Below are 24782 nucleotides of genomic sequence, written 5' to 3'. Positions count from 1 at the left end.
GGGCTCACCCACAGAGGAAGACCTCCAAAGCCTTTGGATTAGGCAAATTCATATTCCCATTCAGCTTCCCGGAGGAGACTCACCCCAAAGCCAGACCCTGCAACCTCAGGGGCAGGGGAGGTGGGGGAAGCTGTGGGCCCCTCCTCCTGTTCCCTCTCCCCTCCCAGCTGGTTGAGGCTGGAACAACCCTCCCACACACACACTCTAGAGGGGATGAGTGAGACCGAGCAGCAAGCTCATACCCAGGAAAGGAGCCCAGGGAGATTTAACGCGCAGGGTCTTCCCACATCTCCATCACCAAGCTGAGAACCAGTGCCCAACACCCCCACCTCCAGCACCGGGAAGGGAGGAAAAGTGGGCATTCCAGCCCTGAGGTGGGGGGCCGAGGCGCCCCGCTGGGCGGGTGCAGATAGGATCTGAACGCAGAGAAGGGCGGCCGTGGCTCTTTGATCCGCAGCCAGACCGGCTGGGCCTGGACCCGCAGGGGCGGCACGGCCCTCTTCCGGCCAGGCTTTGCGCCGCTGCAGGAGTCCTGTGGGACTCTGAACCGGACAAGCGTCCTGGACGCTCTCCCCTCCTAAATACCCTCTGCACCAGTTGCTTTTGAGAGACTTGGTAACGTCTACACTGAATCCAGCACGGAAACCTGCTGAGGTCTGCCGTTTACGGCTCCGCGATCCAAAAGGGCCAGTGTCTTTCCTAGATGCAGTGGCTGAGCTGAGGTCAGGTGTGCTGAGGAGGCCCGCGTGGACATGACCCAAGGTGCCTGGTAGATGCGATGGAAGCTGGCTCACGTTTCCGCGCTCCTCCGGCTACAGACCCTGCAGCCTAGATCTTGCAAGGGCCCTCCTGCGCCAGGATCAGAGTTAATGGGCTCTGCGGGAATGCAGAGCCCATAAACTTCCCGATTAACTTGCTGGGACCACCGACCCCTCGTCAGAATCCCGCTGCCCACGTAGCTGCCTACAGCCTCACCTCCCCCGGCGGCAGGTTCCAGGCATGGAACTCGGTTGGGAGAGTTGCTGTGGGGTAGGGGGTGGGGTTGGAGGATTGGCATGGGGTCTGGCGGGATACTTCCTCCTTGCTCTCTTGTCTGTGTTCCCGCCTCGGAGCCAGCACATGGCTGAGAGGCCCATCACAGATGTGTGATGTATGAGTCCCTCATACAACAGGCACTCAGTAGATGTGTGAGGGGTGTATGCTTGCGTTCGCACCATGTGCGGGCGACCTGGAAGGAGGTCCCAGATTGGCAAAGGCTGGAAGATGCGCCAGAGAATGGAGTTTTGAGGAGTCTTAACTCTGCCGGCCCGGTGCTCGAGCACAGCCTCAAGCACAGCCTCGAGCAGCCCCCAAGCTCTAGGAAGCCCCCAGTTCCAAGCCGAGGACATACTGGGCCCGGGACCCAGGAGCTGTTCACACCTTGGCTCCGGTTCCAAGGCACCTCCGAGCCGCACGCCCTCCGCAGCTGGGGGAGAAGTCTGGGCGCAGGGAGGGAATCCCTTGCTGTAGGTGAGGAATCGGGGTCAAGAATCTCCTTTAGAGTCCCCGTATTTCAGGAGAAGGGTGATGCTTTGCAGGCTCCTCGGACGCCTCACTAGGGTTACGCCTGGGAGCGCGATCCCTTTAAGACTGTGCCCAATGGGCGCGTCCCGGCCTCTCCCTGGAGGGGAGGGGCGGAGCGCTTTGGCTCCGCCCACAGACCGGGCCCGCCCCCGGCGTCCCCGCCCCGCCCCCGGCGCTCAGCCGGCGGCGCCTTTGATGTTCGGACCCGCCAGCTCCCCAAGCCTCCCAGCCCGGCGCCCGCGCCCCGCGCCCGCAGCCCGCCCAGGCGGAGTCAGCCCGCGCTCCGCCCGCCGCGCTCCGGGCTCGGAGGTCCGGACTCCGGGCTCGCCGCCTCCCGGGCCGGCTCCGCGCCCCGCACCCCGGCGCCCCGCGCCCCCGCGGGCGGAGCGCACCATGCCGCAGCTGGACTCGGGCGGGGGCGGCGCGGGCGGCGGCGACGACCTCGGCGCGCCAGACGAGCTGCTGGCCTTCCAGGACGAGGGCGAGGAGCAGGACGACAAGAGCCGCGACAGCGCCGCGGGCCCCGAGCGCGACCTGGCCGAGCTCAAGTCGTCGCTCGTCAATGAGTCCGAGGGCGCGGCCGGCGACGCGGGGGTCCCGGGGGCGGGCGCCGGTGCCCGCGGCGAGGCCGAGGTCGGGGCCGAGGTGAGCGCCGGCCCGCGCCCCGCCGCTCCCCCGCCGCCCCTTCCCGCGGCCCTCGGGGGTCCCCATCCCTCAGACCCTCCTGGCCCGGGCCCCGAGTCCCCAGCCGCCCCAGCCCTCTCAAGGCCCCTCTGGATCTCCCCGCAGGCTCTCGGGCGGGAAGCCACTCCGCAGAGACTTTTCCCCGACAAACTTCCACAGTCTCTGGAAGACGGTGAGTTTCTGCCCGGCCCGGCGCCCCTCTTCCCGCCGAGGCCCGGCCTCGCTGGGAGAGCGGGGCCTCCAGGACGGGAAGGAGCCGAGGGGGTGCCTCCCCCCAACTGCAGCTCGTGGAGGCGGTAAAACCGAGGGGGTGGGGGAGTGGGGGGCGGGTTTCCCGGGCGCCGCCGGGCTCGAGTCACTTCCGGTGCCCTGACCTTTATAGGAGTAAACAGACCCCCTCCATCTCCGCCTCCCCTCCTGCCCAGGTGACTGACTAATCCCCCGCCTTGAAGAGAAAGCGTTGGCCAAGCTTCCTTGACCGGAGGGCGGAGCGGGGGTCGAGTAAGGGAGGCCCGAACTCGGGGTCCTTCGTCAAAACTTGGCACTGCAGGGGCCCCCAACCCTTCAAGTCACGAACTTGAAGGGGACCCCTTGGCAATTCTGATTTTCTCTCGAGCGAGCAGACAGCCTTCGGCCCCAGCCGCCCGGGCTGGCGCTTCTGACCAGCTGTGGTTTTTCCAGGCCTGAAGGCCCCGGAGTGCGCCAGCGGCATGTACAAAGACACCGTCTACTCCGCCTTCAATCTGCTCATGCACTACCCACCCCCCTCGGGAGCAGGGCAGCACCCCCAGCCGCAGCCCCCGCTGGTAAGTGGCCCCAGCAGCCCAGCGCGCCTTGTGCCTGCTGCCTCCTGGATCAGGTAGGTGAGGCATGGGCGAGAAGTGACTTTTGCCTAGAACAGAACAGATACAGGAGAACTCTGTTCTTGTCTCTTTTCCCGTACACACCCGGTGGGATCTGACCAGAAGGAGAACTGTCCTGAAGGAAAGAGGGCTGCCCCAGGCGCCCCACTTACCTCCAGCGGTTGGCTTTTGTCTTCCCAGCTTGCTCACTAGCACGTGGGGGCCCTGTCCTGGTGCTAGGTGATGCTGGGCTGGAGTCTTCTTGGAGCACTATTAAGCTGAGACCACCACTCCTCCTGAGGGTGGTGTATGTTGTGTGGTCGGAGTTGTGAGCTTTGCTGTTAGCCTTTTCCCACTAAGCCCCAAGCCTGGGTGTTTGGAGGAATGGGCAGAAAAGCTGGTCTGCTTCAGGTCTCCTGGTTGTACAGAAGATACATGCCCTACTTGCCCTGTCCTTTTTGGCATGCATGTAGCCTTATCAGAGAAAGAACCCCAACTCAGTGTGTGGCAAGTGGGTTTTTATGAAGCTGGCTTGGTCTCAAATGCACCAGGAAGGGTTTGCAAAGGTGTTTGAAATCAGTAGTGGCGGTAAGGGGCCTGTTAATGAATTTGCAAATTAAATTTAAGTACCCAGTGCTTTGAGAAGATTCCATAAGCGATACAAACCATGCTTTTCTGTCCTTTGGTGCAGATGACCTAAAGTGTGAAGATCCTTATCTGAGTGCTTTGGAACAGTAGTAAAGCTGCACTTAAGAAAAACTCAGATTAGTGTTTCAGACTGTGCTCAGCCGGCCCAAGTCAGGGGTGAGATTAGAGCTTCTAGAGTACACGAAAGGGTTTGGGGTCTGTGGTGGGCAGGTGTTGGGTGCAAATGTAGACCCAGTGCAGGTCAGGCCAGCAGTGGGAGGCTCACATGGCTAGTGGTGGGGGTCACCAAGAAGGTGGAGAGTGACTTCCATGCTGTGAGGAGGGTTGGTTTTGAAAGCTGTTTAATGCTGAAGCTGGTGGGACATGAGAAAGTAGATTGAGGCTTCTCTCCAGAAACCCAGGATGGAAAACCTGGTAGACAGCTGACGGGAAATAAGCTCCTTGCCTTCTGGACCCCATTCCTTCATCTGTAAAGGAACATGTTGGTTGAGTGGTCTGTCTGCCTTTCTGCTCTGTGGTGTCTCCGTCTATGAGGTATTTGCTTCCTTCTAAGTCTGTGGGGGAAGGGGCTTGCCTTCTGACCTTGCCGCCCCCTGTGGCAGCAGCTCTCCCCAGAGACCTCCACCCTCCATGAGCTGACACTTAAAGATGCTTTGGGGGCCCCCTGCAAGGTGTAAACCCTTAAATTTGGGGCCAAGTGGTGGGACATAACCCACCACTGCCAAACCACCGGCAGGCAAGTTGCTGACACGGGCCGGGGTCACTGATAACCAAGGCTAAACAAAACGCCTGGGCCCCAAATCAGACCTGGCAGGCACGTTCCCTCCAGCATCTTGTGATCCACAGAGGTGCAGGGAAAAGGCAGTGTTTCTGAGGTCCTTTCACAGCCTGGGCAAGTGGTAGGAGAGTGCCCAGAGTGGGAGTGCCTTGTTCTCCGTAAGGGTGTGGTGATGGGACCATTTGGTGTCCTTTCGCTTACACTGGTCAGAGTGTAGGCAGATGGATGGCCACCTCTAGCAGTCAGGACAGGGGGGAGTAGGGGCTAGGGCAGGCACACCACCACTCTCCTGGCCTGGATCATTTGTTTTTTAAACTTTGGGCCCTTTCTCAAGCTACAGCAGATGCGTTTCTGTGTGTCATACCCTCTCTTATAGAGGCAAATCCCTTTGTCCTCCTCCCCAGCCAGCTGTAGCCTCCCACAGCCTGGCTTCTGGGAGCACAGGAGGAGGGCAGGCTCTGGAGCTGACTTTCTGTGCCCTGGCATCGGCTGCTCCTTGGGGCTGGGGACAAGGACAGAGGCAAGGGCCCAGCTGGGGAGACGCTGGGTGAGGAAGATGTGTGTGAATATAGGGGAGCCTCCTTTACAAACAAATAGCAAGTAAGGGTAGTAGTTGCTTATGTTACTCGAAGAGTTATGTGGACATTTAAAATATGGTGAGGTTTTAAAAAGCCAAATTAATTGACCCCATGTTCTGGGAGCACATTTATCATGGGATTCAGGGTTCATGTGTCCGAAGTGAGGAAAGATACTCTTAGGGTAGGTTAGGAGACCTTGTAGGGGCCCTGAGGAAAAATCGCCTTTAGAAGTTTTTTCCAAAGCTGTGCTTCCCTGAGCCCACCGTCAGGGGACAGATGATACACTTCCCCAGCCCCTCCCCATGGGCCTTAGAACTAGGCCCCTCTTGCTCTTTTTTCCTTTCTGGGAGAATCCAAGTGGTCAGCAGTCATGCTGGGGAGCTCAAGGCCGATCGGTTGACCTCCCCTGACACTGGGCAAAAGCCATGCCATGGACCTCATCTGCCCTTGTGTGGGTGGAATGCCCATGCAGCTACTTCATTGGACACTTCAAAGCATGCAGACTTGAACCTTGTCAGGAGTGATGGGCCAAATGACCACCTCACAGAGCGGGCAGAGGGAGAGTTTTATCCCAAAAGTTTGCTTCTTTTTGGTACTTGGCTTCTTGCAAACTCTGTTGTTAGAAGTGGAAATTAGGTCAAAGTTAATTTCACAGCTAATGTCTTTCAGGCCTCTAATGTAGGCTTGCAGACAGTTACTGGCCTAGACCAGTAACCACTGCTTGTTTTGTTTTGTTTGCTCTGCTCTGGGATTGAAGAGGGGAGGGGCAGTGACCTAGTCCTGGGCCAGACTTTAAGGGATTTCTGGGATGAGTAAGGCATCACTCCTTAGGGAAACCCAGACTCTTGGATGTGCAGAACTGAGAGTCTGGTGCAAATCCTCATCTCAAAAAGGATATGAGGCCACGTCACTCTTCTGACCCCTTCTATGGGCTCCCCTTGGTATCTGTGACCTGGAAGGCTGCTGAGCCTTTTGCCATTTAGATGAAAAGCCCAGAATAGGCAAATCCATAGAGACAGAAAGTAGAGGAGTGGTTTCCAGGGACTGAGAGTCGAGGAGAATGGGGAGTGCCTGCTGATGGGTGTAGGGTTTCTTTTTTGGGTGATGAATATGTCCTGGAATTAGATAGTGGTGCCGGTTGCACAACCTTGTGAGTACATTAAAAGTCACTGAATTGCATACTTTAAAATGGTCAATTTTTAAAATAAAATAAAATAAAATAAAATGGTCAATTTTAAGGTATGTGAATTACATCTCAATTTTTTAAAAAATAGCTGAGCTGAGCCTGTCTGGGCACCCCCGAGACCTCCGATGTGGAGGAGCCCACTCGGAGCAGTGGACTAACGCTTGGACTCCTGGCCCTCGGGTTCAGGTTCTCGGACTCCAGGGTCTGAGGTCCAAGTGAGGGCCATGCGCCTGAGCCCTGGGGGCGAAGGAGGTGAGGGTATAATCAAGACTTGAGCAGAGGAAGGAAGTGTTGCTGACGTGTGGCCAGCCTGTCCGGGGGAGCTCTGCAGAGATGCACCCACCCAGCCCTCCGCACCCCTCCGAGCGTAAGCAGTGGGGCCTCACAGGGGAGGGTTAGTGATAGCTGGTCACCAGCCCTGGTTGGAGTGAAGCCTGCTGGGAGGGAGCTTGGCACCAGATGGACCAGAACCAGCCCCTGCCTCTGGGAGTGCCCAGCTGAGTGGAGGAGACAGATGAATAGACCTGAATCCCTGGCCGAGGAGTACTATCACGAAAGGCCCTGCTAGTGGTGTCGGGTTGTGGGGGAGGGTCTGCTGGGCAGCTTCCTGAAGGAGTAGAGTTGGCTGCCACATGAAGACAAAGAGGGGACTGGCAGGCATCTGGGCTCCCCTCCAAACATCCCACATCTTTCACTTCTCTACTCCATTTGCCACCCCCAAGCCCAGACCATCACCATCTCTCCCCAAGGAGGACAGCCTCCTCTAGGGTCTCTCCAGTAGACCTGGGTCCCTCCCATGACCCCTACCCTAACCCTCAATCCAGGATCCACAGAGCAGCCAAACGTAAGTTAGATCCCATCTCTCGCCAGATTAAACCCGTAGAGGCTCTCATCGCTCTGGGAGTAAAATCTACGCCACGTACCACAGCCCGAATGCCTGGGTGGCCAGCCCCTGCTGACTGCTTCTCCTCACCTGCACCATACTCTTCCTCTCTCCCTAAAAAGCAGCCACCTCAGTGTCCTGGTAGGTTTCATAACCATCAAGTTCTTTCCATCTCAAGACCTTTGCACTCGTTGCCTCAGTTTGGCATTCTCTCCTCCAGCTCTTCACCTAGCTGCCACCTTCTCATTCCTCACTCAGGGCTTATTCAGATGTCACCTCCTCAGAGAGATTTGCTCTGACCATCCAAGTGGAACCCCCCATCACCCCCCACCAGGCCTCGGCTGCCTTGCCTACCCCAGCAGCTCTTCAGGTCGGGGTGCTTGGCACTGGTTTATGATGCACTTGCCATGCTTCGGCCAGAGGCAGCCCGCATGTCAGAAGCATCTCTGAGCCTTAGCTTCCTCATCTGCACAATGGGAGAGGCAAGCCCTCCTCCCAGAGTTGGAGTGAGGACTGGAGGCAGCAGTATCAGGGACGTGCCTAGGAAGGTGCCAGCATGGCCTGGGCTTGGGTGTCAGGGTTTGGCCACAATTGATCCCTTCTGCCTTGCTGTCCTGGCTCCTCTGGGACCAGTGGTGGCTCAGTGGCAGGCTCCATGTGCACCCCTGTCTGGAGGACTATATCTCCGCTTTGGGCTACGGGGTTTGGGGATCTGGACCCTGGGGACCAGCCCTTGGGCAGGGACTCAGGTGTACAGACCCCCTCCTCAATGCCTGACTCACCCAGGGATTCTTGGGAGGAAAAGTGTTATTCCTGGGGCAGGCTGGGAACCAAAGCCACTCATTCCATTCTGAGAATCCTCTCCCACCACCCAGAGATTTGTCTAAAAGAGGCCCCCCTTCCCCAGCCATATAGAAGCCCTTTACACAAGATGTTAGCGGCTTAAGCTGTTTTGTAAGAAAAAAAAAAAGGGAAAAGACCTTCATGGCCGTTAGCTTCTGAAACATTCCCAGGGCTTTTCTCACACAGTCCCCGTGTGCAGCTCCCCTGTGTCTTGCCCCAGCGCTCCCCTGGTATGGCAGTGCATTGTTTGCAGGCCCCCAGGCAGTGCCCACGTATGGCTTCTTTGCTTGTTTTCCCTCATGCTTATTATTCATTTCTCCCTCATGTGGCTCCTAGTTTGCTCACGGGAATGATGCTCTATATAAACCACTCCTTAGTTTCCATTTTGGTTTTTCTGGAGCATAATGTTCAAAGAGAATCGTGGGTTCAAGAGGTGGGAAGGACCGTGGCCCCAGTTCACTGAGGGTTCCTTGCAGCGCCTGAGCACAGCTGATGGGGAGTTTCCCCTTTTTTGTTGTTCATTTTATAGGTTCGTGGTGGGCAGTGAGACTTAAAAGTAATTTTGACTTGCATTCCTGCCTGAATTGGAAGGCTGTGTGGTATTTGGAAAATCGGCAGCCCCGCCCAAGGTGCTCCCAAGGTGGAACTTTGTTTCGGGGGCCTCCCTGATGGCTTTCAGGGCCAGGAAAGCACCGTGAAGGAGGCCCATCCTGCAGACCCTTGCCCCACCCTGTCACTAGGGGCTGCAGGTTTAGGGCTGCCCATCCACTCCTTCAGCTCAGCGGGGGGGAGGAGCTGACAGAGAGCCCGGAGTTGGTCAGCAGGGCCCAGGTATTCTTCCCCCGGCCCTAATAGGGTTTCATGAGCCAGCTTCCATGGCCAGCAAACGGGGATATCCACACCAGCTCTGCCCACCTCCCCAGGTGCTCTGAGACTTAGGTGTGAGTGGGGTTGAAGGGGGGCGTCTTAGTGGTGCCCTCTCATGGGCAGTGGGCAGCACATGCCCTCCTGGGTCTCCTGAGATCACACCCCACCCACTGTCCCTGCATGAGGGAGGTTTAGCTGAGCTGTAAGAAGGGGCTCCAGGGGCCCTGGTTTCACATCGCATAACTGCTGAGGTCAGGCTGAACCAGGGTGGGCACAGAGCCACACGGAGGGACAAGGGGAGCCACGGCCTCCCTCCGAGCCTGCCCAGGCAGCTGCGGTCCCCGAAGCCGTACAGTAACACTCCCTCACACCTTGTGACTGGCTGCTTCCTGCCGCTGTGTACAAACAAGACTCCGTTGGAGGAAACAGGTGTTTTATCAGGTCACAGGGCTCCCCCCTCCCCCAACGGTACAGTGCACGGGTCCTTGGGTAACAGTCCTCCTCTGCAGGTGGGGACAGTAAGGCCAGGTCAGGGAAGGGACTTATCCAAGTCCCCTTAGAGGAGTGGAGGGGGAAGACCTGAAGTTGGGAAGCTCTGCCCTCAAATACCATATCTTCCACTCCATGGCTGAGTGGCCCTGGGTAAGTTAACTCCTCTGGGCCTTAGTTTTCTCATATGAAAATGAGGATAGTGAAGCTTCCTACCTCCTCGGGTCACTGTGGAATGGCATAAGATAGTGTACATGGAGTTCCTGGCACATAGTAGGTGCTTCATGAGTGGAAGCCACTGTGGGAGGGATTGTTAACACTGTGTGGGAATGGCCCTTGTAAAGGACGCCGTGCCAGGTGAGGCTGGAGCCTCTGATGCTCTCTGTCCTCAGCTCAGCAGCCAGCTCCCCTGGGCAGGACAAAGAGGGTAGCTGTCCGGCCCAGCCAGCCCTCTGACCCTCCGCTGGTCAACAACATAGTGCCAGCTGTATCTAGAATCCTGGTCCAGACCCTTAACCGCTATTTCCTGAGCAGCACCCCCCTGCCCCACCCCCGTGTACTTGGCTCAGCACAGAGGGGATGGCTGCCTCTGCCCCACCCCCAGAGCTCAGTTCTGGCAAGGCGAAGAGACTCTCCGGGGGGCTCAGAGTCCGCGTGTTGGATAAAGGGCACTGAGGAGGGAGAGAGGCCAGTGGGGGCAGCCAGGAAGGCTTCCTGACCTGAAGGTGAGAGTGGGAGAGCACTCTAGGTCGGGGGGACAGCTCAAGCAGAGGAGGAGAGGCAGAAATTAGTATGTTCTGGGTCATTGGAAGGGCCACCCGCAGCCCAGGGTCTGTGAGGCTGGAGAGGGGCCAGCACTGAAGGCCCAGCACGTGCCCTTAATGCCCAGGCGGCGCTGGTTCTGGAGCCCGGGAGTAGCTGGCGGGCACCTGCAGTGTGTTGGCAGCATGAAGGGCAGTGTGGTGCCCACGGAGATGGTTTGAATTGGACACAGAGAGTGAGGCAGGCAGAGCCGGCAGTGGGGCAGGTGGTTGCTGGGAGGCAAGGGAGTGGGGGGGCATGGGGCAGAGAAGACCCAAGCGAGCTGGCGCATGCAAGGCAGGAGTGCCTCAGAGGTGGAAGTTTTGTGTTGTTTCATTTGACTCTCAGTCTCTCTCCAGGGTCATGAGTCCAGGGTCTTTCCCCGTTTCCTGAGGGGAACTGAACCCCGGAGGTCCGTCGTGCAGCCTGCTGGTGCTTTAGCCAGGGTGTGGAGAGCACCTCTCATCCAGCACTGTCTCTAGCAGGACTCCGAGGCCCATGCGTCTATGGAGGGCCTCTGAGAACACTGGACATTTCTAGCTTCTTCCTTCAAGCAGTTTGCTGCCTCAGCTCACAGACCTGTGATGCTTGGGGTTTGGACGTGGGTGCCATCTCCCTCCCTTAAAGAGGTGTGGCCCGCATCAGCCTTGGCACGCATGGTCTCTGAGTGGCAGCCTGGGAGGGCTTGTCCTGGTCAGAGGGTTTGGCCCTTTTCGGTCCTGCAGAACATGGGGCTCCCATTGGCTCAGTCCCCTGGTGGGTAGAGGGACTGTCCCTTGCTGGATAAGGTCCCTGGCCCAAGGTAGGCCTGAGTGTGGCCCTCTCTTGTGAGGAAGCAGCCATGTAGCTTGTCCCACCCATGGAGCCTGCCTGCCTGGGTGCCAGCAGATATGGCTTTAGAGCCCAGAGGGAAATGGTGACACATAGCCTTCATGTCACAGCCAACTCCAAAGCCAGAGCTCCTTGGAGATCAGAGGGAGCAGATGCTTTGCCAATCCCTTTACCCCTCCCATTAAAACAACCATCTCTTTCTCTCTCCAAGGACAGGAGAGCTGTCTGGGCCCCACACTGTCTGCTTTCAAATGACAAGTGTGCGGCTGGGGCTGCAGGCATGAATGGGCAGGATACGGCCCCAGGGAACAGTGGGTTATGGGGGTTTGCATGGTTAGAGCTGCCCCAGCCCACCACGTCTGGACGGCCTAGCCAGGGACGGCAGATCACCCCTCCCAGGAAGCCCGATTTGCCCATGAGGGGAGTGGGCTATGATGGGTAAGGAAGCCAGGGACCAAGGCCACCTCTCCCCGGGCTGTGTGACCTCAAGCAAATCTGTTAACCTCTCTAGGTCTCAGTTTCCTTCTGTAAATGGGGGTGCGGAGCTCTGGCCATGAGGATTTCTGAGGTTCAGATAAGTGTCGGCTGGAGAGGCCTGCTGCTTGGGTGGGCCTCAGGTGGGCTTTGTTGGGCATTGCAAGAACTGCTCCAGGCCCAGCTTCCCCATCAGGCAAGAAGGAATTGTAGGGAGGGAGGGACAGGTGACAGGAGTCCAGCTGAGGGTATTCTGACTAACTCTGACCTGGCTCTGGTGGCAGCAGGCCCAGCCTCGCAGTCTGCTGGGCCGCCATCTGAAACGCATTACAATGCTTTGTAAACTGCACATCATTCGGCCACATGAAAGCCTGGGATCTAAAAATAGCCACTCCCAGAGGACGCCCCACATTGGCGGGGCTCAGCTGACCTCTTCACGCACACCCACCACTAGGCCACCTCCCTCGGCAGGGAGCCCCGACTGGCAGGGCCACACCCACCCACCCTCCCAGTGTGGGCGGCCAGTGCCTGAGGCCGCTTTATCTGGGCACAGATCTCATCCAGCTGGCCTTACCTAGGGCAGAATGTCTGGAGGAGTCGGGAGGGGGCAGCTGAGGGTGTGTCGGTAGCCTCAGGGCCCCTTCCCCAGACCCGTATGTGCCTGGCATGTCTGTGGGAAGCCAGTGGAACCATCTTACAGGTGAGGACACTGGGGCCCTGTGCAGGGGAAGCACAGGAAGGGGAACTTGGCCACTGCTTGATGCTGGACAGGAGGGCTACTGGGGGATGTGCTGGTATGAGGAGGGCAGGGTCCTGCTGTGGACCCTGTGGTGTCAGTGGAGAGTCTGCCCGGCACACGGGCAGGGCAGCTGTGGGTCTCAGGCTGCTTGGGTTGACTCTCTGCCCTACTTTCTGTGGGCTCCTTTTCCCTATGGTCTCTATGGCCAACTGCAAAACCACTCTTTTCCCTAAAAATAAACATGCTTATGGGATTGGGGGAAGCTTTGTAGCTATCAAAGGAAATAATAGGGTGTTTAAGAAAATTACATTGCGTTTTAAATAACCAGCATGAAAGTCATTAAGTTTGAAGTCTCATTCAAATCAGATGGCTCTGTGGCTGGCCCGGGGGCCAGGCAGGCAGAGGGTGGGTGGGCCCTTAGGGACACTGAGAAGCAGCCTGTGGAGAGCTTTGCAGCAGCAGCAGCAATGAGATCTCTGCTGGCTATAGCCGGGGTCCAGGCAGGGCAGCCCTGAGTGTATGCCGGGCTGCAGCAGCCACCCCACAGCTTGCTGGCAGGCTCTGAAGCAGTATGCAGCCTGGGAGCCTCCCAGATGCGGTGGGCAACCCCATGGGTGGGGCTGGGGGGGGTGGTGAACACAAACCAAAGGCTGTGGGGACAGAAGAAGCTGGGATTGCAGAGGCCACAAGGTTGATGGCCATGTTGAGGTGGGGGGTTAAGGGATGGTGGTTTGGACCTAAAGGGCTGTAGAGGATCTACAGGGCCAGGGCCACATCCATCCTCTTCACTGCTGGAATCTCAGTGGCCAGCATAGCGCGTGACACATAGTAGGTGCTCATAAACAGTCGAAAGAATAACAACAGCCACAGTAATAGTGCATGTGTCAAGAACTACCCAGTGCCAGACCTGTGCCAGGGACTTTTAATCCCAATATCAAGATCCTTACAAGAAGCCAAGAAAGTAGACACTATTACTGCTCTCATTTTACAGATGGGGAAACTGAGGCTCAGAGAGGTTAAGAACGTGCTAGTACCTGGCAGAGTCAGGACTTGGATTCAGGTCTGTTTTACCCCAAAGCCCAGGATCTGCTCTGTCCCTTTGCTCTCGAACGTGTGGAGTTAGTTGGGGGCCACTGCAGGCTGCAAAGCTGAACATTACCTCCACTTGTGTTGAGTTCATGAGCTGGATTCATCTGGCCTCAAGGAAAGACTTGGCCTTCACTGCCCCTCCTGGGCGTGACCTTAAAGCTCTGGACCTGGGTCAGGGCTGAACCAGATGCCTGACAAGGTCAGGGCTACCAGGGCCAGAGGGTTGGGTTTCTTGGTTAAAAGGAGGACCTCAGGGCTTCCAGAATAAATATTACCTGGAAAAGTGTTTATAAGTGACATTTAAGATTACATCAGTTTTAGGAATTCCCTGGTGGTCCAGTGATTAGGACTTCGCACTTTCACTGCTGAGGGCACGGGCTCAATCCCTGGTCGGGGAACTAAGATCCCACAAGCCTCTTGGTGCAGCCAAAAGTTAAAATAAATTTTAAAAAAGATTGCCTCAGGTTTGATGCATGATGCAAGGAGAGTTAAGAACTATGTATAGGTGGATTCCTTCTTTCTAACTTTGGTCCTGGTCCTGGCTTAGTCTGGAGCTCGCTGTTGGACTTCTCTGGCCCAGGTGCCCTCCTCTGTGTAGTCCAGGGATGGGCTAGAGGGTGTCCTAGGCTCTGAGACGATGGGAATGGCTGGACTGAGGAATACGTGGGCATGCTTGTCCCTTCCCCAAACCCCTCTGGAAAGTTGCTTGGAAACCAGCTCCACCTGCTAACTGTTCTGGGTCACTCTGAGAGTTTCTTCTTCTACCGCTGCCCTCCTCCCGCACTCCCAACCCCACCGCCCCTGCCCTGGCTCTGGTCACTGAAGGCTAGTCAGGAGCTCAGGAGCCTGGCCCAACAGCAACCTTGCAGTAGTCCAAAGGAAATCGAGGGCCAGGGGCCCCGGCCTGACAGAAAGGCCAGCTTTCCTGAAAAGCCTTGGTCTAGGGACATGCTCGCCTTTGTCTTTTGTTTTCTTCATTAATTTTTTAAAATGTTAGCAGACACAAATGTTACTTCATTTAATCCCTATGGGATAGGGACACTGTACAGATGGGGAAGCACGGAAAGAAACACTTTGCAAGTGCTGGAGAGACGTGAACTCTGGCATCGACCTCTGTGTTCCCTGTCCTTACCACCTGCAACCTTGCCTCTTAGATAACATATCTATCCACTCATTTTTGAAAAACTGGGTTTTATAGCTAGAGCTGGGTCCCCTTGGCTCCCCCGTCCCATCCATCCCTACTCCTCACTCCCCCGGCCCCCGCCAGGAATTTAGTATTTCACCCTCTCCCCTGTATTTTTATATTGTTAGACCCATGTGTGTATCTGTAAAAGCTGGTATGGTTTTTGGAACCCCCTAACTCAACCTCATTAGAGGGCTCTACCTCAAGAGGGCCTCTGTGGCAATTGGAGCCGCCCTGCACTCCTCTCTCTGCTTCCACTTGGTGTGAGGGGCTTGGGTGGGAGCATCCTGGGGCCTGAAGCCTCCAGCAGCTCCTTTCCATTCCTTGCCTTGTTCACTTGCGATAAAGCACTGGACGGAGTCCAGGCAGAGCCCCAAGGGCCTTAACTGGCAGTAGCCAGTTAGGCCCAAGGGTTAGACCCAAGTGAGCTTCCTGACCATGGCCCCAGGGCAGAACTGTCCTCCTGGGTCTGGTACAGGCGGCTGAACAGACCAGGTAACTCAGAGACCCCCACTTGTCTTTGCTCTTCAGAAGCTGGCTGGAGTTATTCAGGGCAGGAATGCAGTGCCAGGACCCGGGATGAGAGCTCCCAGTCTCCTCTGCCTCCCACCCTCGAGCCACTGCTGACCATCAGCCTCTACCTCCCTGGGCCCTGCCCTGGGCTGTCCCAGCTCTCGTTCCTAGGCGGCACACTTACTCTTCTACTGATGGCCATCCCACCCCACTTGCACATGGACAGGGAAAACAGAGGCCAGACCCGGTGGGAGGAATGACTTCTACGTTTCCTTTAGTCATTTACAACTGAGGACCAAAATCACCTCCTGTGAGGACAAGGTGAAAACACCCTTCACAAAGGGCTAGGTGGAGGTCAGAGCCACGCTGCTAGTCAGTGTTTTCCAAGAGAGACTATTGGCAAGGTGTTGCTGGCAAAATCCAGCAGGTCTTGGGTGGATGGAGGTCTTAGTGAGGGGATCCAGTGTTGGGGGAGAGAGAATCTGGCAACCACTCGGTTCCTGGGCCTCACACACGTGGTCCCATGCTGGTGAGGCCTAATACTGCGTGGTAAAGGTCTGGCTTGTGAGGCCTAATACTGAGTGGTAAAGGTCTCTGGCCAGGAACCCCGAAGGCTGGTGAGGCCTAATACTGCGTGGTAAAGGTCTCTGGCCAGGAACCCCGAAGAGCTGGATTCAAATCCAGATCTGTCCCTACTTGCTCTGAGACCTTGGGCAAGTTGTTTAACCTCTCCCAGCTACCCTTTCCTCACCTGCACAGTCTGTACACACATGTCACAGAGTGGCTGGGAAGACTGGTGGGATTCGGGGGGGGTGGGGGAGGGACTCTGCAGGGTGCTGGGCACACAAGAGGCTGTCACTAGTGGGGGCTGCCGTCTCTACATCTCTACCTCCGCCGCCGTCTTCATGCCTTTTCTACAGAGCCTTTTGGTTTCGCTCCCAGGGGAACAAAACCTCCGAACGCCTCAGATGCCTTCTTCCCAGAGCCTTGCTTTCCCTACTGCCAAAGACAGCCTGAGCTGAGGTTGTGCCCTGGCCTGCCTCAGCCCACCTGGGCTCCTGGATGGCTGGGCATTGAGGAGCTGGGAGGGTGGCTGCCTGGACAGGGAGATGCCCAGCCCCAGGGCTGCTGTGGAGTCCCCAGACAGTGTGTTGGTGGTATCAACTAGCAGCTCAGGCTGCAGCAGCTCCCGGAAGCTTATATTTTCCTCTAAAAACATCCTGTCCTGAGGGGCGTTTACCTCAAAGAGGAAGAAGGAAAACAAAAGTAAACGAATGCATAGAAACCGCTGGAGGCTGTGGGTCAGGCCACTCAGCTCAGTGAGGTTCCGCTAGCTCTGAGGGTGCCTCGGGCCGGGCTGTGTCTAGAGCAGGCCTGTGGTTTGCCAAGGCTGCATGCAGGGACGCTGGTCCTCATCACTTCTGCTGTGGCAGGGCCCCATTATCTGATGTCGAGGCCAGGCAGCTGGTGGACTGGCCACGTGGGCCTGGCAGGGCTCCATGCATCCCTGGCAACAGTCCTGTGGTGGCAGGTGGGACTGAAGCCTCCTGGTCCGTGAGGGTGTGACCCAGCCATCCCCCAGCCTTCCAGCTCAGCTGGCCGCACAGCCACAGCTCCATTCTCTGCGGTGGGCGTCTAGCACAAGGCAGCCGGCACGCTGTGGGCGGAGAGTTTGAGGGCTGTCCTCTGGAGAGCACCATGTCCTGGGCAGTAGGGCCCAGAGGGGGGCTGGCGATAAAAGGGCATGAGCCCAGCTGGGGTATATCTGCAGAGGTGGGGTCTGCGGAAGCCCACACATCAAGGCTTGGCTGATACGCAGGCGAGTCCCCTTTAGAGGACCTGCTTCCTTCCGGGAAGTTCATTCTCATGGTCCCAGGCCTTGGGGCAGCTTCCCATTCAGAAACTGGCCAGATTCCTTGGCACTTAAGCGCCATTGGTGCTGGACAGTGGATCCCCAGTTCCAGACATAGAGGTCTGGGGGAGCTGCGTGTGGTGCGTGCGAGTGGGCCCTGGAGCTGGGAGAGGAGTCCAGAGGAGCAGATCAAGGCCAGAGTGGAAGCTTAGGGGCAGACCCTGGGTGCAGCCTGGCTGCGAGCTGATGAGCCTGGTTTCTGGCAATGCAGGGAAGAGAAGTAAGAACTGGAGGGCCTTTCAAGCAGGGCTACTGTGGGGGGTTTTGCAGGGGATCTGGGCCACGGAGCTGAAATCCAGCCTGCACTATGCTTCCCAAGTCACGTGCCCTGGGGTGCGTCCAGGTGTCTCTCGGGAGGAAGGGGTACTTTTTCTAATTAGCACAAAGTCACCATGTGAACTAGTGATGGCCCTAACTTTGAATGGTGAATTCTGGCTCCCAAGGTATTGCAGGAAGGAGGAGATGGGGTAGGAGGAGGCACGGGGTCTCAGTTACCAGGCAGGATGTCCCTGACTCCCAGCAGTGGCCCCAGTTCCTCCCAGCTTCCTGTGTGCTGCTGTCACCATGCCCAGCCCCAGCCAGGGTGCTCTGTCCAGTGCTGCCAAACACTGGCTCACACTGGGCCCTACCCACACGCACTGCTAAAGCCCCAACTTTGAGGGCCCAACATGTTGAAGGAGAGCTCTCTAGGCAGAGGGAATAACATGGCCCTTGAGGCCAGCAGCCCTCAGTGGCTGGCGCACAGGAAGAGGAGGTGACAGATGAGAATGTGGCTGTCTGGTGTTGCTGAAGACCCTGAGAGTCTTTAAAGGGGTCCCCAGCGATGACTTGAGGGAGAACTGTGTCCAGGCAATTTTCTCAGCGTTGCTGAGCCTCACTTCCCTCCTGTGTAAAACGGGAAGGATAATGCCTGCCTCAAATGAGGTGTCACATGTGGCATTTACAATACTCAGTTTCCCATCTATGCACTTGGCAGAGAGAGAAAAAAATTGTCAATAGCCCACCTCTCTGTCTAGCTCAAGGTGTGGATCTGCCACTCCTTCTGTGGACTTGTTCCAAGGGCCTTTCCCCAGCTCCAGAGAGGCATCAGGAATACCCTCCTCCCCCTTCTAGGAACCCAGAGACTGAAGTCAGGTCCATGGCGGATGAGGGGGTAGGCGTGCAGAAGTTCTGGGGCACCAGGGATTCTAGAGGCTTTCATTCAGCAAGTCTTAGTGAACATGCTAAGTACAGATCCTGGAGAGGCAGAGATGACTAACAAGCCAATTCTACCCTCCAGGACCACCAGGCCAACCCCTGCAGCAAGTGGGCATCTCTGCCTTCTGGGCTGGTGGAACCCCACCCAGGTCACCGTCCTTTCTAAGGAAGTGGCCCTTAGACTGAGGTCAGGATGAGAAGGAACCAGTCTGGCAAAGAGTAGGAGGAAGTATGGAAATCTGGGAGGGGAGGGCGGAAGGGGTGGGTAAAGGTGCAGAGGCAGAGAAGAGCCGGACACCTGAGTAAGAGAGAAGCAGGCCTGCGTGGTTGGGCACGGCTGGGGTGTGGCTGTGCCAGGGTGAGTAGGGGAGATGTGGGCTGGGGACTGGGGGTCATGTCCAACTACTGCCATCAGGCAAGCTCCCAGTGCCAACAGCCCTGGCAGTCAGGCAGGCATGGAATGTGGCTAGCACCTCAGTCCTGGGGTCCCAGAACTTCCTGGAGTATTTTAGAGTCAGGGAAGCACTGGCTTGGGTGATGCTGACCAACTAGGCTGAAGAAGGGAGAGACTGAGTTCAGGGCTAGGACTCCTTCCCCTGCTCCCCCTTGTTCTGCCCTTGATAACCGTAGGGCCTTGGCGGTACAGTGGGTGGAATCTCAGCTCTGCCACTTACAAGCTGTGTGACCTTGGGCAAGCTATGTACTGTCTCTGCCTCAGTTTCCTCATCTATAATCATAGGTTTGTTTTAGGAGTATATGAGTTAAACTCTGCAAGGTGCTCAGAACTATGCCTCGCACAGGGTAGAAACAATCAGCTGTCATTAGCAGATGCTGAGCTCCTGGCCTGAGACAGTCTTTTGCCTGATACGTAGTAGGAGCTTAGTAAATACATCCTGATTGAATGTGTCTGCTGAGTGATCAGCTGCGAATTCTGGTGCAGTGTGTGTGTGTCTGTGTGTCTCTGTGTGTGTGTGTGTGTGTGTGTGTGTGTGTGTGCGTGCGCGCACGCTGGGTGGGGTGCTTCTCCCGGCACAGTCCCCTGCCAGGGGGAGGCCTTCTTGGGAGGGCCTTGTCAGGCCTCACATGCTCCCCACCCCCCAGGCTTGAGACCAGAGGAAGCAGCAACTTTCTTCGCTGGGAAAGTGTTGTGGGGCTTAAGCGTTTAGGGGTTTTCAGAGTCAACCGTCAGAGGCGAGGGAGTTTCTCTGCTGGCGGTGGCAAGGGCTCTCAGGGTGCACACAGCCTGTAAGCGGACCTCTGCGGTCTGCAGGGAAAATGCCGACTGTGTTTATTTTTCACCTGAGCCTGCAGGAAGTGGGGGGGTGGGGAAAGGGAGGCAGGAGCAGCCCAGCCAGGCCCAAGCTCAACTTCAGAGCAGGGGAGACCGACTTCAGAGCAGAGGAGACCGACCTCAAGGAGTCCCTCACTTCCACCTCCTCCTGCCCGGCCCTGCCCTAGGGCCCCTTCCTGGCTCCAGCCTGCTCAACAAGAGGAGGGCATGCTGGGGCACCAGAGTGAGGAATTTCCAGCCATGGGCTAACGAAAATGTCCCAGAAGGATAAGGACCGCCTTTGGGATGATAGCTTTCAAACTGGCATTGGGAAGATCAGTAAGAGCAATGCCATGGCAGGAAGGACCGCCTCTGCTAAGGCTGTAGCAGACATGGCCTCCCAGTCCAAGATCTCAGAGTCCTGGGCTCGTCCTGGAGCGCTGCAGTCTGGAGGGGGACAGGGGAAAGGGGCTGTATGCAAAGGCCAAGAACAGGGGTCTCGCTGATCAAGGAGTGTGGTCTGCTGTTGAGTCTTTCATTTGTTTATACATCCCACCATGCTGTGAGCACTTACTGAACACCCAGCGCTATGCTTGGCACTCTGCCTTCAGAGGTAAGAGACATGCGGTTGTGCCGTTGAGATACTCAGGGACCAGTGAGGACAGTCAATCCAGGCCTGCCTCCTTCCCTTGGAGGCTGGGCACAGTCACCACCAGGGGAGGAGAGGAGAGGAGCAGAGCTCCAGTCACTAGGCTCCCCACACCCAGGCCAGGCCCCAGCCACTCCACCCTGCTGTCTGGGTGGCCTAGCCCTGGGACAGCCTTGTGCTGAGGCCATGGAGCGGGACGTTCCATTGGCTACAGGGGGCATGGGGCACCAGGTCCTGCGCCAGACAGTTCCCCCTGGCTCCACCACCAGGCATGGAGGGGGCTGGGGAGTGAGGCTGAGAGGCAGCCTACATGAACGTGGGAGGGACTGGCCAGGCCCTCGCTGCTCTGCCCTGGAGCCCTGGCAGCTCAGGGCCTCTGGCTGCCGGCAGGTTCTCAGCCCCACCTCTGCCCACCTGGCACCTCTCCTATCGTTTGGCTGCAGACTTCTGTTTAATGAGGCTTCTCCCCAGTTCCCAGGGAAGGCTGATGGCCAGGATGAGCCCTCTGTCCACCTGCCCCGTCACACACATACATAACAGGCCAGAGGCCGTAGGCTGAGCTGGATTCTGAGCTTTGCTAGGCCTAGAATGAGCTGTGCTACAACATGGAGCTTAACCAGCCTGGCCAAGGAGCGTCAGCTCTAGCTGTCCCTCAGGTGACAGGGCTCTCCAGGGCTTCCTGCCCCAGCGTAGCCCTCCCCAGGGGAGGGGGTTTGCTGAGGAACCTGCTATGGAACCACCCTGTCTCTGCCGTGGAGCAGACACCCTTCCACCCCCCACAGCCTGGGCAGAGCGGGACTCCAGGACTGTCTTCTTAGAGCTGGCACCTTGGACCCCAGGCTCTGCTCCTGATTCCCCAGGGTCCGAGCTGCCCACTCCACCAGCCAGGCTTATAACTCTGAGGGCTGAAAAGCCAGAGCCAAGGCTGGCTGGCAGGGCCTTCTCTGAAGCAGAGGCTCAAAAGCCCCGTGGTTTGGAGGGACCTGTGGAGGATGTTCATTCCATCTGTTGCTCCAGGGCTCCCAGGCATTTGTGCCCTTAGACGGCGAATAGGGGAGTGCCTTCCCCCAGGGTCCTGGGTTCCTGAGGGAGTGGGCCCTGAGGCTAGTCTCCCCAGGTGCCACAAGGCCTGGGATCTGGCTGATCCCTGTCCTAGGAACCTACCAGGGTAAAAAGGCACCCGAGGTTTCCAGAAGACTTTCCGCCAGCATAGGCCCTTGGCGCCTGCTCCCAGAAGTTCTAGGAGGGAGCAGGATTTCTGCATCTGCGGCAGGCCGCGTTGACAGGCGCGTGCTCATCTCACAAGGGGCAGACTGCCCAGGATTCTACAGAGGAATGGTCGACGAAAGGGTCAGCAAGCCTGGAGCTGCGCTTCCCAACCCGCTTCCCATGCCGGCACCCTTAAAAGTGACCACGGGAGTAGCTGGAGAAGGAGGCTGGAGGCTGCAGCAACCATGGGAAGTCCTGGGCACAGTGAGCAAGGAGAGAGGCAGGTGACAGGGTCGCAGAGGTGGCTGGGGCGTGTTCTCAGAGTGTGCAGGCCCAGGGGAGGCTGCTGCAGGCCCTCGGCTGGGGAGCCGCGTGGTCTGATTTATGCGGCTGCTGCCTGCGGGACTCAGGGAGCAGCAGGCTGCTGCGGTTGCCGGGTGAGGCGTGACTGTGGTTCGGCCTGGGCGGAGGCAGGGAGGAAAGGAGAAATTGTTGGATTCTGATATATTTTGAAAGTAGAGCCTTAGGATTTGCTGACAAATTGGAGGTGAAGTGTGAGAAAAGGGGGCATCAAAGATGACTCCAGGCTGTTTGGTCTCAGCAACTGGAAGGAGGGAGTTGCCATTAACTGAGGGTGTTTGGGGCAGGAAGTCAGAGGTTCTGCTTTGGACATGCTGAATTTGGTGAGCATTTGAAGAGTGGCGCTCCTAGAAGTGGGGGCTGGAGATACAGATGTGAAGTCATCACATGAAGATGTTTAAAGCTGTGAGCCTGGGGCTTCCTAGGTGGCGCAGTGGTTAAGAATCCGCCTGCCAATGCAGAGGTCACGGGTTCGATCCCAGCTCCAGGAAGATCCCACATGCCGCAGAGCAACTAAGCCTGTGTGCCAAAAAAAAAAAAAAAAAATACATAGCCCCGGGCTTCCTAGGTGGTGCAGTGGTTAAGAATCCGCCTGCCAATGCAGAGGTCATGGGTTCAATCCCACATGCCGCGGAGCAACTAAGCCAGTGTGCCAAAAAAAAAAAATTAAAAAAAAAAAAAAAGCTGTGAGCCTGGATGAGAGCACCGTGGTAGGTGAGAATTGATAGAGAACTGAGGGCCAAGCTTGAGTCAGGTCAAAAGATGAAGAGCCTGAAACAAGGCCGAGAAGGTGTGGCCTCTGAGGTTAGAGGAAAATCAGGGAAGTGAGGCATTCTGGAATCCAAGGGAAGAAATTATTGCAAGGAGGAGGGAGAAATTAGTTGTGTTAAATGTGCTGAGAAGTCAGGTAACATGAAGACTGAGAATTGGCCACTTGAGTTCAGCAACGTGGAAGTCATTGGGGACCTTGACGAGACATCTGGGGAAGTGATGGGGCAAGAGATTGGTGTGGATGAAGGGATAATGAGAGCGGAGGACTAGAGGCAGCAAATGGGGACAGCTCTGCTGAGGTTTGCAGTAAAGGGAGCAAGACGTGAGGTGGCAGCTGGAGGATTTACAGATGGGGGAAATGGCAACCTGCTGGTGGGAATAAGACTGGGCTTGCAAAGTGCTTGGCACAGTGCCTGGCACGTGACAAGTACACAGTACATGAAGGAATCACATTCCCTGCATACCCCACACCTATCCCATTGACTCCTCTCTCTCTTGCCTACAGGCCTGAGGATCCTATATTCCAACTTCCATACCCCACACAATCCCTACCTGTTACAGTTGTGTCTGTAACACAAGGCCTGGGAATGACAGGAGCTTCCCCCTGCTTGCTCAGGAAGCCTGGCCTTCAAACAGCAAGAGGAAGGTTACAGCAACCAACACCTGGGATGGCATGGCCCTGTCATCACTCTCCCCAAGGGATGCTGCCAGTGGGCTGCCAGGCGTGTCTGCCATCTCCAGGCAGACTTCCTTTGGCATAATAAGACCCAAGTGTCTGGCCCATGTGAGGCCTGGCACCAGAGGGCTAGGGAAGCACTGTTAGGAGCATTTCCTCCTCACTCTTCAGGGTGAATGAGGGGCTTCTTACATGTCCCTTCCTCATTACCTGACACCTGAGTACTTGAGCTCCTGGCTTTATCCTCACAACAGCCATCTGAAACAAGGTGATGGGTGCTCAGATGCTGCAGTAAATTAGATCCAGGAGCTGAACGTGGTCAGCAGACCTCTAGCTCACAGTGGAGAGCCCTGGGAAGCGCTCCTGCCCTGCCCCAGGAGCCCAGGAAGGGGCTCTGTTCAGAGGTGAGGCATCGGCCTCAGGAAGTGGCTGTGGTGCCAAATCCATGCCAGCCGCAAAGAACGTTACTGGAGCCACCACTGTTAGAACTTTAACTCCTGTCTGCCTGAGGACAGAAGGCAGGCCGATTAGCCCTGGTATCTAAGACTCCTTCTGGTGGGCAGACGAATGAGCAGGGGACTGACAGGTAGCAATGTCAGTGACTTACCAGGCCCAGAGGGGAAGGGTGCAGCTTGTAGCCCAGCCTGAAGCCCCCCTGGAGGGAGGAATGTGGGGACGGTGGTGGCCAAGGCTGTTACTGGGAGGTGTGGGATCCTGTGCCCACCCGGGAGCCTCATGCCATGAGTACAGTGTGGCTCATACCTGCCCTGCCCTCTAGCCTCACCCTGGACCCCTAACAGCCAGTGCCAAAGGACTGGTGCCAGGCCCCCTCATCAAGAGCTGCCCTAACCTTCCCCAAACCTGGTGATGAAGGTATCATGAACCCCATCCATTACACAGGAGAAGCCCAGAGATGTTAAGGAGACTGGCTAAATTCACCCAGTGAGAAATTTCACCTACAGGGTGGGAAGGAGCCCAGACCACAATTTCTCATTACTGTCTTGCCCCAAAGATGTCCTGTTTCTTCTGTGCTGTGGATTAGAAGTCACTCATCTGTGCTCCCAGCCAGCAGCATCCCCAAGGGTGGACTTTTCCAAGTGGAAGCTGACTTTCAGCCCTGATGTCTCCAGGGCCCTGGCCTACAAAGGTGTGCACTGAGGATATGCAGAGCTGGACCTTGGCCCTGAACAGCACACTCTGTGTGGCTAGGTCTCATGGGGAGCCCCCTTCCCAGCCTGAATATGTCATCTCATGACAAATCCATGTGACTAGTGTGAAAAGTAAGAGTCCTGTGGTGCTGAGGAAACAGGAAGTGTGGAGGCTGAGTGGGTTGGCTCTGGAGGAAGCCTGGCCACACCTGGCACCACCTTGCCCCACCTCCCCTGAGTTAAGAGAGCTGAGGGGGCCCCTTCCCTATGTCAACAAATACTCTTAGGTGGTTTCAGAGGGTCAGACTCAAGACCTTCAGTCTGGGGGCTAGAGGAGGAGGAAAACAAGCTCCGGGCTGTCCTAGGGCTGGAGGCATGTGAGCTGCTCACCAGACAAGCCATAGGACCGCAGAGAAACTGGGAGATCTCTGAAACCAGGAGGCAGGAAGAATTTCCTGTGCAGGGGGGAAATGCCTCCTAGAACTGAGGGCAAAGAAAGACTGAAAGGCTCTCTAGGAAACTGGACTGCTTGGGCAAAGTTGTGTGTGTGTGTGTGTGTGTGTGTGTGTGTGTGTGTTTGGCCGGTGGGGGCGGGGGGG

General features: G+C 56.9%; 1 protein-coding gene across 4 annotated transcripts in view; it reads left to right on the top strand.

Moving 5' to 3' along the window:
* Positions 1-1759: 1759 nt before the first annotated feature.
* TCF7 (transcription factor 7) overlaps positions 1760-24782 on the top strand; it is a 32978-nt gene continuing 9955 nt past the window's right edge. For all 4 annotated transcript variants that reach the window (XM_057735098.1, XM_057735106.1, XM_057735080.1 and 1 more), the window contains exons 1-3: positions 1760-2208; positions 2353-2419; positions 2929-3053. In XM_057735098.1, coding sequence (XP_057591081.1) covers positions 1957-2208; positions 2353-2419; positions 2929-3053 — 444 coding nt within the window. In that variant the 5' untranslated portion in view covers positions 1760-1956. The remainder of the gene's footprint in view (positions 2209-2352; positions 2420-2928; positions 3054-24782) is intronic.

Source organism: Hippopotamus amphibius, chromosome 1 (assembly GCF_030028045.1).
Source record: "Hippopotamus amphibius kiboko isolate mHipAmp2 chromosome 1, mHipAmp2.hap2, whole genome shotgun sequence".
NCBI classification, from domain to species: Eukaryota; Metazoa; Chordata; class Mammalia; order Artiodactyla; family Hippopotamidae; genus Hippopotamus; species Hippopotamus amphibius.
Note: the sequence above shows the minus strand (reverse complement) of the source record. Positions and strands in the feature narration are given on the sequence as shown.